Below are 15205 nucleotides of genomic sequence, written 5' to 3'. Positions count from 1 at the left end.
TAAATCCAATGTGACCTAAGACTGAAATTAGATTATATTAGCTTTGGAGGCACCACATAAGGAATATTTTAATTGTTATTTAAATATTTAATATAATATATTTCTGAGGTTGACATCACCAAAGCAGGCTAAAAATAGTATAAGTAGAAATTGACTCCAGACATAAATGCATTTTGAATAGGTCATTGACATTTATTTATTTGAATAAATATACTACAGTCATATGAACTTTTCCACCCGTTATAATTAAAACGTAAACAGGATGAGTCATTTGCAAAGTGCGATTTATTTTACGTTGCCTTGATTACATGCCTCTACATTCAAAAATAAGCCAGTATCATATAGGATCCAACTGATAGAGAATAACATTTTTTCCCCTTTATTCTGAGGAAATAAATACTCGTAGACTGGTAAGTTGGATATTCTGTACATACAGGAACAACTCTGTAATGGGCTGACCTTTCCTGCAACTGTCTTTAGGTTGAACCAAGTCGTTTGTACAAATAAAAAAGAGGAAGTTATTTCTGTAGACGTTAGCCTTCAGTCGTTTCCCTGGGGGAGCGGAAGTCTTCTTCTTGGATAGTGGATTATGAAGCTTGTGCCTGTTGCTCCATTTATGCAGGAGACACGGAGCTGGAGGACACAGAGGAGGCCTCGGTTTTGGAGGCAGTGGTGGATGCTCCCTCCTCCTCTTCGAAGGGATTCTTTCCGCAGCACAAGGTGGTGATCATGCAGTGGCGGAACTGCTTGTTCATGCAGATGTAGATCAGTGGGTTGTAGATGGAGGCTGACTTGGCAAAGAAAGCTGGGACGGTCATAAAGAGAGGTCCAAACTCAGAGCCCTGATGTGTGAAGATGTACCAGGCCACACTGGCGTAAGGTATCCAGCAAACCAGGAAGCCGATGACCATGATAACGACCATGCGGGTGACTTCCCTCTCAGCTCTCTGGGTGGTCTCGGACTCCTGCTGGGCGGCAGCAGCCTCCTTGACGGCACAGAGCAGACGGCCGTAGCAGAAGAACACAACGACAAGAGGAATGAGGAAGTGACAGATGAACATGTAGACAACAAAGGACTCATTGTTGAAGCCCTCCGCACGGGTATAGTAGTCGACTCCGCATGAGCACTGCATGCCCTCTGGGATGTAACGAGACCAGCCGAGAAGAGGGGGGGCAGCACAGGAATTGGCCATGATCCAGGTGAAGACCAGACCCATAATAGCATGATTCTCACTGAAGCGGAAGTTGCTGATGGGCTTGCAGACAACCAGCCACCTTTCAACAGCCAGAACAACCAGTGACCAGAGACCGATTTCACCACCCAGGGTAGCAAAGTATCCTTCCAGATTGCAGCCAAGGCGCCCGAGGACAAAGTAGCCATGCATAGAGGTGTAGATCGTTGTGGTGAATCCTCCAAACACCATGAAAAGGTCAGCCACAGCAAGGTTGAGCAGGATGTAGTTTAGAGGGGTTCGCAGCTTCTTGTGTTCGATGGTGACATAGAGGGTGAGGAAGTTGATGGGGAAGCCGACGAGAATGAGGAAAAACATGTAGGCACCCAGACAAGCGTAGGCTGCTGGGCTGACAAGGTAGTACTGAGGATATTCATAAGGACTCCGGACAATACCAGTGGTATTAACCATAGGGACATAAAAATAGGGTCCCTCTGTGCCGTTCATGGTTGCGGCTTGTGGTTGCTCTCAGCCCCTCGGTGGTGTTTCTTCTGGCTGTTTGAGATTACGATGGAGATGGACCTTGCTACAAATGGATCTGGTGGCCTCGGCTGGGCTTTTAAAAGGCCCATCGTGGATTATCAGTTTCCAAATCTGTCAGCACAAATTGATTTAGGCCACAGTTAATATCTAATCCAGCCGTCACTGCAAACATAATTGAAAACTCATCAAGATATTAAGATTACACCTGCTCATGTCCTTCTTGGAGCTGTTCAATAGATACCTACTACAAACCTTGATTGCAAACCAACTATATTGTCCACAGAAATAAATGGTAAGCAACCAGTTTGAGTTGACATGATGATTTAAATTGTCACTTCAGATATCCTGTCCCTGGAAAGTAAATTATACATCCTAAGCACCAAATGGACGATTTCCTAAAAATCTTTAATGTGTTTGGTAAAAATAATTTGCAGATTTGTTCAAAAATGTATGTAAAAAAAAATTATAATAATTAAACATACAAACATTGGCAAATGGTTGCATTTACTTGTTTGTTTCTGAAATCCTTTCCAATTATGCTGATTCCGAATGCTGCACTTGCTTCAAAGAAATCACCCAGAAGTGAGTTTGATTTGAATGGGGAATTGTAGTATATGTGAGAATTTTGACCATATCATTTTTTTTATCCCTATTTTCTAACTACTAGAAAATAGGGCTAGCTGGATAGCTGGATAAATTTGAATACTTAATGTATTAAGGTGATGTGGATCTGTGTAATGAGGGAATGTCTGGGCTAAGAAGGTCAACACCCAATATCAAAGTGTGCATAATTATTAGGTATCTCTTTTTAATGTGCCAAATCAAACTGTCTCTAAGTCTCTCAGAGGGGTGCAACTCACTTGAAATTGCTAAGATATTTGCGTGTGATCACAGAATCATCAGACATTTTGTTACAATTAGTCCACAGGATTGTAACATGTTGACAAAAAAGGTGCAAATTTCCTGCCAAGGATTTGAAATCAAGTGTGAAGCTACCTGGAATCATTATCGTCCAGTTCTGTTATATTTCAAAACAGCAACCTACTTGGAATACTTAGAAGTACAAGATATTCAGAGCTCCAAGACGTGACCAGGGTAAGCAAGACTGAAACCTGACCACTTTTGAACAAGGCACATCAGTTGAAGTGTTTAGACTGGGCCAAGAAATATCTGAAGACAGATTCTTCAAAGGTTTTATGGATGAAAACAGAGTGACTTAATGCTTGTGTGGCTTGATCTGTAACAGGCACAGAGCTCCACGTTGAGTCAGATACCAGCAAGGTGGAGGTAGGGTCCTGGTATGGGCTGGTATTACTAAAGATGAGGTGCTTTTGGACCTTTTCAGGTTGAATATGGGCTCAAAACCAACTCTTCAAGATGCAGAAATAAGTCTGTATCTTTTTTTAAAAAAAGACTGATTATTATGCAGGGCAATGTTCCTTAATACATTGAAGTACTCATATGCATGACTAGCCAATAAAAGAGTTAAAAATGAAAAACATGGCAATAGGTAGTTTTCAAATAGGAGACTTTTAGTGGACAAACAGTCCTCCTCTCTGAACAGTGTCTGGGAGGCTCTGATTGCTGTTGCACAAAAAGTTGGTCATCAACAGATCGGTAAACTCATAGACTCCATGAATGGAAGCAAAGAACCATGGCTACATTAGCCACTGATTTTTTAAGTCTGTTATGTTTTTTGGGAAGTTTTAAGTTGTGTGTTCATAATTCTCTCTTAAACAGATACAAATAATAAAAGTAAGATGGGAAAAAGTGTATTTTTTTATTTTGTTGTGTAGTGATAATTCTGAACTATAATTGTTGCCCAATAATTATGTACCCCTAAGGAAGTCAGAACCCCACTTTCACTTTCTTAAACAATCCTGTTAGAGATTTTTTAAACATTTTGGATAAGCTGAGGGCATTGTAGTTGGTGATTAACAAAAATTTGGAGGTTGCTGTGCCTGACTTCAGGCCTGTCTTCAGCATCAGGAAACACCCTTAATCAATAGAGACTATAAAATTATAAAGATACACACTTATACCTAAGAACATTTTAGAACCCAAACATGTACAGGGACAACGTGCAAAAATAACCTAGGGTGAGATTTGAACCCAGGACCTTCTTGCTGCAAGCAGGCAGTGCTACTAACTGCACCAATGGTTGTCCTATATCATATTATTATAGTATAATGATAACATAACAATATAGCATCATATAATGGGAGATATTTCACCTCCTTCTGTTGTGACCGTCTAAAAACATTAAGCGTCATCTTTAGATAATAGCTATATTTTGTTTTCTGTACCATTTCAAAATATGTTCATGTTGTTATTGAACTCAGCTAAACCAAACGGACTCTTATCAGAGCTTCCCTGTATTGCACTGAATGTAGAGCAGAGGCCAGAGTGTTGCTGAGTGCTGGAGCATCTTAGCTGTTGGTAAAGAGCTCAGCACTTTCCTAATGGGTGTTGTATTAAAGAGATTTGGAGCTTATGACTGTATTCCTTTCACAAGCTTGTAATGGATTTAATGGTGCAAAGGGTCACTCTCACTTTGTAGGATGCAAGCTTCTCAAGACGATATACCGTCTTTGCTTTGCTCTTCTTTAAAATATTTGTTCAATGTCTCTAAAAAGATATTTTGACTGTAAAATGTAATTCTTGGATTACGTACTGGTTAACCATTTCTTTTTATTTAGAAAATTATTGTTTATGTTTATTAATTATCAAGAAACATTAATATCCTTTGCTCATTGGTAATGTAAAGAAAATGTACTTAGAACTGTACAGGGACGTTGAATACCAACACCTAACAGGTAATATATTAAAATAGTGTAATGAGCATTTGATACTTGATATGTCAGCTGTTACTGTGATTGTAGAAAAAAAAACAACTCTATTTTATACTCAGATGCAATGATTGCTATATGAAATATGCCAGACTGAATAGTCTCTCTCCCTAAAAGCATTCCAATTGCTTTTTGCGAATGTGAAGAATTGCAGAAAGGCACCTGTTATTATGTTTTTCTTCTTGGGTTGTTTAACGCGTGTTTCCTTTCTTTATGGGAAAGTTAAAAGGTTATAAAAACTGCTTGTGAACTTGTTTTTATAAAAGGATAAACCGTAAATAAAGCATTTATCTTTTTCGCTTTGCCTGTTTTGCCCTCAAGGTTGTTCATTTTTTAATGTCTCTGCTGGTCTTTAAAAATAAAACACAAAAAGAACACGAGCACAAAAACAAGAGACCAAATGAAGTCTAATTTAACTCATGTCTTCATAACTCAATTCAAATTAATTCACGATAAACTTCTAAAACAATTCACTTTGACCAAAGTGCTCTGTAAGAAATTTGGAGAAGAAAACTGCTGTTGAATATTATGCACAGTCAAAACAACACGGACATATGACATAAGATAAATATTAGTCAATCTGATTTCTCTTTCACGAATACAAATATTTCATTAAGCATGTTACAAACAAGGGTATTGGATTGTGTTCTCACACTAAAGTTATCCACAAACAACTTGTTTTCACAATTAAAATCCTGGTTTTTGTTTAACATTACTGCCAAAATGTAAATTCAAAATATATAACAATGTGAGCAAACATCTCCACTTTCATCAGACATGTAAATGGTCTTTGGCCTGGAAGCCTGTATTTGTTGGTCCAGATGCAAGTCGGGCATCTTAAGGTTCAATCTATTCAAACTGTGAAAGTGGCTGGAAGATTCTCAGGTGTAACTTTTCTCAGGACTGAACAGTCAGATCCCCAGGTAAACTTGCTGACTTGAATATTTTCCTCTTGAGAACCTTTTGTTTCACTGCAGAATAACAAACTATTAGTAATTTTTAATCATTAAATGCTAGATAATGTTGTTTTTATCAAAGGAAAATAAAGTTGGAGTTGAGGATTACTGATATCCTCATATATGTTAATATTAATGTTAGTGGGAGCTGCAGTTGGCATCTGTGATTTCTTTAGAGCCACAAACCCTTGAAGGTTAACGTAGACGTTATGCAGAGAAGGAGGTGCTCTGCTGCCCCCCTCTGGAAGTTAAAGTAATTGCAAGGATTTAGAATTTATTACCAAACATTATGGCTTCATGTTAAAAAGTGATTCCACTCTAAACCTAATTGTGCCAGTGTGATGACAGGAAACAAATCTTTTTAATTTGTGCAGGATTTTTGACACATTTTCTGTTTTTACAAAATTGTTTTAATTTAGCAACAGCAGAGGGATTTGCAGCGTGAACAGCTTGGTTAAGGTCATGCACTGCCTCTCAATTAGATGTTAATCTGGACTTTGACAAGGACAAAACTGAATTTGTTTTTTTCTTGTGTCCCAAAAGTGTCCAGGTCTCACACCTTCCAAAATTCCTCTTTCGCCAGTCCACAGAATATTTTCAGGCTTTTAGAGTAGTTTTGATAGAACATCTATTTCATTCACCACTTTACTGTTTTCTCCATTTGTTAATACTGTGTAATCTCCTGAGGACTAACCTGTTCTTTAACAATGTGAAATTTTCAATTCATAGAATTTTAATGGATGATTATGATCCCACTAAAAATCCTTTAACATGCAATCTTATTACCTGTAAATTGACAGAAGACCGTAAAAGTTGAGTTGAAAACATTACAAGATCTGGAAGAAAGTTGTGTAAATACTGACAACAATGTAGCTGGCAGAATTCACAAGTTTCTCAGATATGTCAGTATCACTTTTTTTTCATATTTGGGAGAAAATTTAGGGTTGTCCTTCACTCAGACCTACAATTTATCTTACCCATATTTTGCTGGAGAAACTTTGACAAACGTTGGCGCAGGCTGGCTGGCTGTTAAAGATGACTGTGGTTTTTAGAGGACAAACGAGTGGGCAGAGTGTGAAGCTCTCTCACTCTGCCCACAGGAACTCTCTTGCTGAGTGACCGGTAGAGAGGAGGGAACACTGTGACCAGGACATGGCACATTCTGCACCTCCAGCTCCCACATACAGTTCACACCGCAGAGTTAGACATCATCAGGCCCGTAAGAGCAAAAATAACATTAGACAATGTCCAGCATCTTGAGATCAGTTTTATGTTCGAAGGAAAATATGATTTCATCATCATTGATCATGATTTAAATAATTTATTCTAACTTTGTTTAAATACTCGTTTAAGCAAAGACAAAAAGACAATATTTACACAGCCACCCAAAAATAATCAGGCCTACTTTATTTAAATATTTATATTAAGTATTTTAATCAGTGACTAAATTATTTGATTCCATTGTTTCCAAACTGTGGTAAAATCACAGTCTCTTACCTTTTTCACATTCTTTCATTTAAAACATTTGGTAACACTTTATTTGAAGGGGTGTGCATAAGACTGACATGATGCTGTCATAAACATGAGATTACACCTGTCATGAACATAAAGAATTCTTTAGGAATGTTTATGACTGTTGTCATGAAGTGTCATTCGGTAAATAATGACACTTTTAAAGTTGCTCTAAACGTTGCATTGAAAGTCCATTGAAAGGCCAACTTTGCCTGATTTTGTAAATCATGGTAATTTAATGCAAAGTTGGCACTTTTAATGGACTTTCAATGCAACTTTTAGAGCAACTTTGCATTAAAAGTGTCATTATTTACCGAATGACACTTCATGACAACAGTCATAAACATTCATAAAGACTGCTTTATGTTCATGACAGATGTTATGTCATGTTTATGACAATGTCATGTCAGTCTTATGCACACCCCATTCAAATAAAATGTTACCAAACATTTTGTCAATTGGTTTCATGAAATATAACTTATCAGAAGTGTCAACAGACAGATTTTACTGTTGCTTAGTTTGAAGCGCAAGGCAGCCATGTTGAGATCGGGGCCTTCATTTAGAGAGGCCCTTCATGGGGATGAAAAAACATACTGATATAAGCTGTATGCAGTACATTTTGAAATAAACAAATCATCCACAAGATGTTTCACTTGCTCCTGAGGAAGTATTGATAATCACATTTTCAGATCAGATTTTCTTTCAGCCTACAAAGAAATGAAATGAGCTGAACTTCTATTTAGCTTGGGAGTAGTTTCTCAGAATCAGCAAGGAGTTTTGGAAAACTTGAAGGACAGCACAAAGCTTAGGCTAAAATAAATTGATTAGGGGTACATTAAAAGTTCTAGTGAATAAACAACATTTTGTACACTTATCAATGGCGTAGGAGCTCTGTCTTTTACAAGACAAAATGACCTGTACTGTCATGATAAAAAGAGAGCTGGGTAATAAGGTATGCATTTCCATACAATGATCTTAAAAAAGGTTCAACACTTTCTGAAAATTGTGCAAACAATCCGAAAACCTAATTTGACGTGGTGTGTATTAGAATTTTTGTTAAACACAGCACTGATGTCACTGTTACTGTTTATACTTTTTACCTCGAGGTAAACTGATGATCCATTGTTTTTCAGAATGTATTTCAACTCTATTTGGAAAATTGTTGCGCCTGTCCCTGTTCTGCTTCAGATCTGGAAAATAAAGTCTTGAAAATCAACATATCCATTGTTGCACAACCTTCTGCATACATACCAGCAGTGGGCGCTGTTTGCCTTCAGCACTGCCCATTACGATTCTCTGTTCATATTCTGCTTCATTATCGATTCCACAGGAATCAACTGAGGCAATGTTTGCATCTTGTTGCTGAATTAGTACCAGCCCATCTAGGCTACGTGTGGCTGTCCAGCTGGCTCTTTTTTAATGCATTATTCACATGGTCAAGGATGCCGAGCCTCAGCTGAGCAATGGCTGTTCTGTATCTGATGCATGTCTGTGTTTCTAAATCAGTATCCTTCACACTGCTGCTATTACCGTGTGGTGACACTGTGTATTAAAGGGATCCCTTGGGCACTCCCCCTAATCAAAAAACGCTGATCTTTCTCCAGAAAAAACATGTTGGACCTTTTAGTCTTCTTAAGTACGGATGAGATGAGGTCAGAGGTGTTGTTAATGTTTCCTTTAGTGCAGGAAATCACATCATTCTGCATCAGCAGCATCTGATCTCACATGAAACCTCCGTGGTCGAACTATTCTTGGCACTTGGACCTATTTTTACATCCTAGCTGAACCCTTTGTGTGTAATCACATGTATAACAGCTGCATAAACCACATTCACTGGGTTGCCCCCGCTCCTTTCTGTTGCCACGTTCCTTGATTAGCCTTGATTTACCCTGCCTTGACTTTTTTCCTCCTTTGTTTCATCGTGGTTACCCACAAAGCTGAAACACACACACACAGTAGCGTTTCTGTGGCTACTTTATACCACCTATTGTTCATGTTTGACAACTGCAAAGAAATTAGCACTCTTTGGCATGATTCATCATCTTTCAATCGACTGGTTGCTAAGGCGATGAATCCGGGGTGCATGTGCGGAGCACTGAAATCCTGCAGAGTGTGAAGAGTAATGGCTTCGGTTTGACACGCACACACACACGCACTGATTTTTACACATGTGGAGGGACTGTAACTACACTGCCAGGCTGATGCTGGCTGGCAGTGTTGGAGGGTTTTTCAAGAAAGCCATCCCAGATGCTGGTGGATGAACCTCAAACTGAGCACACAAATGTCCCCCTCATCAGCAAACACTTTCAGATACACACATGCAGATCCACACACAAGACACCTCCCACGTTCTCATCTGCACACGTTCACACAACAACGGCTTCAAAGCCACACATATTCATTGGGCCTGTCTAAATTCCTTTTATGATTTTTCATCTTTCATAGGCTAAACTATGGACTTTGAGGGAAACTGTGACTTGTTAAATTGTCATTTTGTTTAGGCTTTACTCCAATTTTGCCCTGACTCCATGATCTTAAGCTTCCGTAGACATTTTCTCTCTCTCTTTTTTTGTTTTTGTTTTCATTTTGCCATTCAGTTGTAACCAGGTGACGTTTTTCTTTTACAAATTTGACTCCAAAGCAAACAGGGATCTGCACTGTAGAAGTCTTGGAAATGGTGGCCAAAACCCAAACTAAGATTCATATATTATTTTATCTAAAGTGAGCAGGAGCCAGTAGGAAATTGACAAAGAATGATTCGCTTGAGTTTTACCATATCATGCTGCTAAGACTTTGTTTTTTTTAAAACAGAAGTCAAACAGTATTTCTTTCTGATATAAAATAATAAAAGTACAGCTATAACAACTTTTATATGAAACATTTATTTAATTTCATTCTGGTCATGAAGCATAAACAACAGTTATACAGAACATACTGCCAACAAAAGTGTTAAAAGTGCTTATTTTCAAAATCTTGAACCAAAACTTTTTAAAAATATTTTATAAAATAGTTGGACTATCTGCTCAGGTGCTTTTCCTGCAGCCATTAATCTCATAATTTTTTTTTTTCTGATCTCCGTGACGAAATGTTTTTTAGTCGTGATGGAAATGATGCTATAACAGAACCTACGCAAATAACTGGGCCACTTCAAGTTTGGCAGGAAAAACTGATAAAACAAATCCAATGCCAACCTCAAACAACGACACATAACAACAGAAGGAGCAGAACTGACGACAATAACAAGGATGTGACAAAGAAAAACTGGAAACTTCCAACTAAATTAACACCAGGTCTAAGCAGAAGAAAGAAAGTGAAACGAACCAAAGGAAGTCTGAACATAACACAGGATCATAAGCTGACACTCATGAACACAACAACCTTAAACATGCAGCACAATATTACTTATGCAGCTCTGTTCAGCAGCTTGCCACAATTCAGTCCAATTTTCCACCAAAGATTAGTTTTTCATGAGCTGGCATACTTGTACATTTTGAAGCCATTAATTACCAAGTCGATGTAATTCAACATGATTAGCAGAGAGGAAGAGACGATAAAAACATTTAACGAGAAAGCACATCAGAGGAGTTGACTCTCTAAATTTGTCAAGTGTTGTTTCTAGTTTCGAGAAGTGAAGAGGGGGATAGAGTTTCAAACATGTCCCTCCTAATGAGAAGGCGGGGCCAGGACAGAGCAGAAGATGATGGATTAGGCTCCTGAGGGATGAGACTGGGAATAGACAAGAAAGGCTTTGCACCCCATCTGCTTGGGCGCCTTGAATATTATAGAAAACTCTTCATATGACCTTGATTTATAGACCAAACCTCTGCCAACATGTTTTATGTAGATCTGTGGAAATTAGGTGTCAGTTTTCTGAACCAATTAATAAAATTTAACTCAAACAGTTTATTTTTCTCTCTGTCTGTCTGTCTGTTATCTTTGGACATCAAAAATATTTTATAAAACAACTGCTCTCATTTACATACTAGACTCTAAACTCTGAAGTTACCATGGAAAACATGGCAGAAGCATTCACTCTACCACCACACACATTTTTTAAATAATTTTGTAGCCAAAAGTTTCAAAAACTGAATCCAGTTGGGCACAGAATCCCTGTTATGCCTGCACTTTCAAAAAGCAAAGATGAGACCCTGATCTTCATTTCCATTCATTAAACTAGCATTAGTTTTCTTATCTTTATTCTGATTTAGTTAAAAGGTATAAAATCTGAAGAACTTGCGTTGCTGGTTATAAGAACTCCTGCTTCTGGCTCTGTTTTTCTACCACACTTACCACACTTTCACTTCTCTGACCTCTTTCCCTCCATTTCAGTTTCTGATAACTCACTTATCTAATAATATTTCTCAGCTTGTACATTGTGTACTTGCCGTGTGTCAATAGCATGAGACTACTGTTATGTTACCTTTGCTTCTCTCTGACACCAGGTCCAAACATAAAGGCACTCATGGCTATAAATGGTCCAGTGTTGACGCAAGACTTTCTAAATTATTCATTTCTACAGCGTGTTGACAGATGACAGAGTAGGAAAGCACAAATATCCTGTGAACCTGTTTATGTGTTAAGGTTAACATTTATCAATAAAATCAGAGGTCCTAAACCTCCATTAGTGAAGCAGAAGATTTTTTGTGAAACGAACTAGTGACATAGTTCAATCACCTGCCTCAGAGTCGATGATGCTTATTATATCCAGGATGTCATGCAGCTTTCATTTCCAGATACTCTTTACATGGGTTTGAAAGCCACCGATTGCAGAGTGCCTTCTCTGTGAGGGTGACAACTGATTGAAGTTCAATCTAATAAATGTTTACTGCTGTTGTTCAGGTTTGACTAACTTTTTTTTTTGAGTATTTTCACAAATAAATTGAAGATTTCATGAACTTCAAACTTTGCTAAATAATCTTTGACATGACCTAGTTCAGTTTTGATCTATTAAGTTATTTAAAATTTGATCTAGATCTCAATGTGATCCTACTGCTGTCTGCAGAAAAACACAGCTTAGTGTGAAACAACCAATCAGAGCCAGGAGGAAGGGCTTAGCGCTGTCAAAACTTTTGTGGTTAAGGAAATTGACGGCACCCCCACAACACATGCCTGTCATCTGAGCATAACAAGCTACAATTTTATTTGGCAATGTGACTGGGATGTTCCTATTGAAAAGTAAAATAAGGCCAAGTAATTCTGTTCCACGTGAGTGGGTGAATGTGCATGGACACGTTATTTATTGCAGCCGACGACAAAACATTTGTCTTTTCCATCAGTCGTTGGCTGCATGTCAATTGTTAGAGAAAAAAGGTTATTTATAGGGTAAATGAGCTGCAAAGTTGGGCTATTTTGTTCATAATTAAATTTTTGTTCATAAAAACTTAATTAGAAATAAGTGTGTCAGTGATTATGGCTTGTTGTATGAAAAGTTTCTTCTGTCTGTGATTCTTAGTTGATCCCTTCATGGGAGACTGACAAGTTTGACTTATGACTCCAAAGATACTGGATGGTGCCTGGATTCAACTAAAGAAACTTGAACTGTAATAATAATTTCATTAATAATAAACTCTTAATTATAAATATTAATAAATACATAGCTGCAAATTTGGATTCCCAACATTGTGGTCAACCACATTATTAATCATTAAATGTACTTAAATGTTTTTTTTTTTTTCTTTTTCCCATTTCTTTCACAACCAGCTGACACAACACCTCCACAACGTTCTTTTGATGATTTAGGAGAAAGAGCTAGTCACTGTCTGCTGCGTATGTGTGTGTGGGTGTGTGTGCGTGTGTGTGCGTCCCTGCGCGCGTGCGTGCGTGTGTGTGTGTGTGGAGGGGGGGGAGGGTTGTGTGTGTGCGCGTGTGCGTGTGCACGTGTATGTCACAGATTTTTGGGCAAGTAGTGTGTTAATGTCTGTGTTAATGTCTGCTGATCTCTTGGTCCTACAATGTGCCATTCTGCCCAGTTAAACACTCCAAAAATCCAGCATCTCAGCTCTTGGCAGCAGCACAGACTCAACTCGTGCCTTATCCTGGCTTTCAACGGGCCTTCAACTACAGACGCGGGCTCATTCATTATGTTCAATTTGTGATGAGTCTGTGTGTATAATTTCAATGGCTCAACACTAAAATGTAATGATATAAGGAAAGAATATAAAACAGTTCACTATTCCTTTGGTTATGACTTTGTTCACATTAGTGAAAGATCTCAAACACACTGACATGAGAATGATATTTTCCATATGTCAATGTTAAAAAAAGAAGAAGGGGTAGAGAGAAAACTGAAAGCTGGTTTCTTTGATTTGTCTTCAACATGAGCTCCTTCAGCCTTACCTAAGGGAACTGTATAAGTAATTATATAGTTATTCAAATATAAACTTTATTGTAGTGACAAAGGGATGGCACAGTTTTTTTATTAACTGTGGTGCGGTTTAGTTTATTATCAAAAGATAGTATCGTACCTCCAGTTAGACTGTAGACTTCCACATAATTGTTTTACATGTATGATAGTGGTTTAAACGTTTAAAAAATATATTACAAGAATTTATGCAACATTTTTAGATTTTAAAGATTGTAATAGTCTCTTAGACTTGAACTTGGTCCCACCCTGACTGGCCAACTTGGTTCTCTTCCTGCCTGAACTGGAAGTCTGACTTAGATTCATTTTCTACAATACATTACAATAACGGACCCTTTAATAAATAAAATGAGAAAGGGAGTTTTAAACTAAAACAGCAACTTGATAAAACATCTGTGCTTCAATTTTTGACAAAGTCTTCAGCTTCAGATTATCTCATCTCGTCGTGAGTACTGACATTTAGAAACATTCAAACAGTATTTGTCAAAAACAAAAATATAAGCTAAGGTAAAAGAAATGATATAGTCTGTGACAGATTGTATGACACTGTATGTAATTTTCGTCTCCTTTTCAAGCCATTCTCAAAATAGGACGTGTTTGGTTTGACAGATATGAGCTATGGATTGTTCTGTTCTTTGTGGTGAAAGGAGGTATTAACAAGATGGGACCATAAAACAACCCAACTGAAAAGAAAATGGACTTGTATATTCCATATAAAATGACCAATGAAGAATTGCTCTAACAAGGTTAGGGTAACCTGATCTGTCTACTTGTAAAGTAACTTGGTGCTTTAATATCTGACAGCCATAGACATGAGATAAATAGCATACTAGTATTACAATTTTCTCTCTCCTATTATAAAGCAAAGAGTGTGAAACACTACAACTGAGCCACAGAAATAGCTTTGTTATATGGGAACAAATAAGGAACTTATTAGGTCCACAAATCGGGGACTAAAAAGAAATTACAATTATCTATTAATTAATTAATCCTTGAATAAATTCTAATTCTAATGAAAAGTAGTTCATGAATATTTATGGTGCATTAAATGTAAAAAAAAAAAAAAAAACCCAGAAAGAAATGAATTGGGGAACAAACTGGTAATCCACTTAACCTTATCACTCTCTTGAGTAAATGTTTTGAAAGTGATAATGATTATTTAATTATAAAGTAATGTCAATTAAATCTAAAACATAACGCAGAGTTTGCCGCCTTTTCTTATGACTGATTTTTTTTTAATCGTTCATTACAGAGGTGTTTTAATTATATTGATGTCTGAACATACAATACTGTATACAGAATACAATATTCTATTTTAATTAATGATAAAATCATTATTTGTTAATTACATAGTTCCTAAATCATGGTTCTTCTTCTTCTATAGAAAAAAAAATGACTTTGCAATAGAATTTAATAAGTAGTATATAATTTGTAATATAATAGTTTAACTGGTTATTTACAAAATATAAATTTTGTATAAATGAAAACTTTTCCAGTCCTTAATGATTAAGGGCAGGTGAATTAGCTAAGGTATCTTCATTTGTCCCTTATAAAATATCCATAAAACTATGCCAAGTTTATCAATTACATAAGCATAGAAAAGTCTGTAAACATAACTACAGACAGGTTCAGTTGCACAATGCACAAATGTTTATTTTGTTGGCCTTTCCACTCAGAATTGCGCCTCGAGTGGATTGGAGGGTTTTGAGTTGCAGTCTCGGAGCTCATTCTGTATGTGAGAACCAATCAGAGAAGATTTATCGCCCTCGCTAACAACCAAATTGCTGTATTATAAAATAAGCAATCTAATCC

The 15205-nt window shown here is 37.2% G+C and overlaps 1 protein-coding gene across 1 annotated transcript; it reads right to left on the bottom strand.

The window, feature by feature from the left end:
• Positions 1-169: 169 nt before the first annotated feature.
• LOC103467538 (rhodopsin) lies at positions 170-1762 on the bottom strand. Its single transcript, NM_001312652.1, is given in 1 exon segment — positions 170-1762. A coding segment is annotated over 1 exon segment (1065 nt). The 5' UTR covers positions 1680-1762; the 3' UTR covers positions 170-614.
• Between the last annotated feature and the right edge of the window lie 13443 nt (positions 1763-15205).

Source organism: Poecilia reticulata, chromosome 7 (genome assembly GCF_904066995.2).
Source record: "Poecilia reticulata chromosome 7, P_reticulata-male-v2, whole genome shotgun sequence".
Classification (NCBI taxonomy): Eukaryota; Metazoa; Chordata; class Actinopteri; order Cyprinodontiformes; family Poeciliidae; genus Poecilia; species Poecilia reticulata.
Note: the sequence above shows the minus strand (reverse complement) of the source record. Positions and strands in the feature narration are given on the sequence as shown.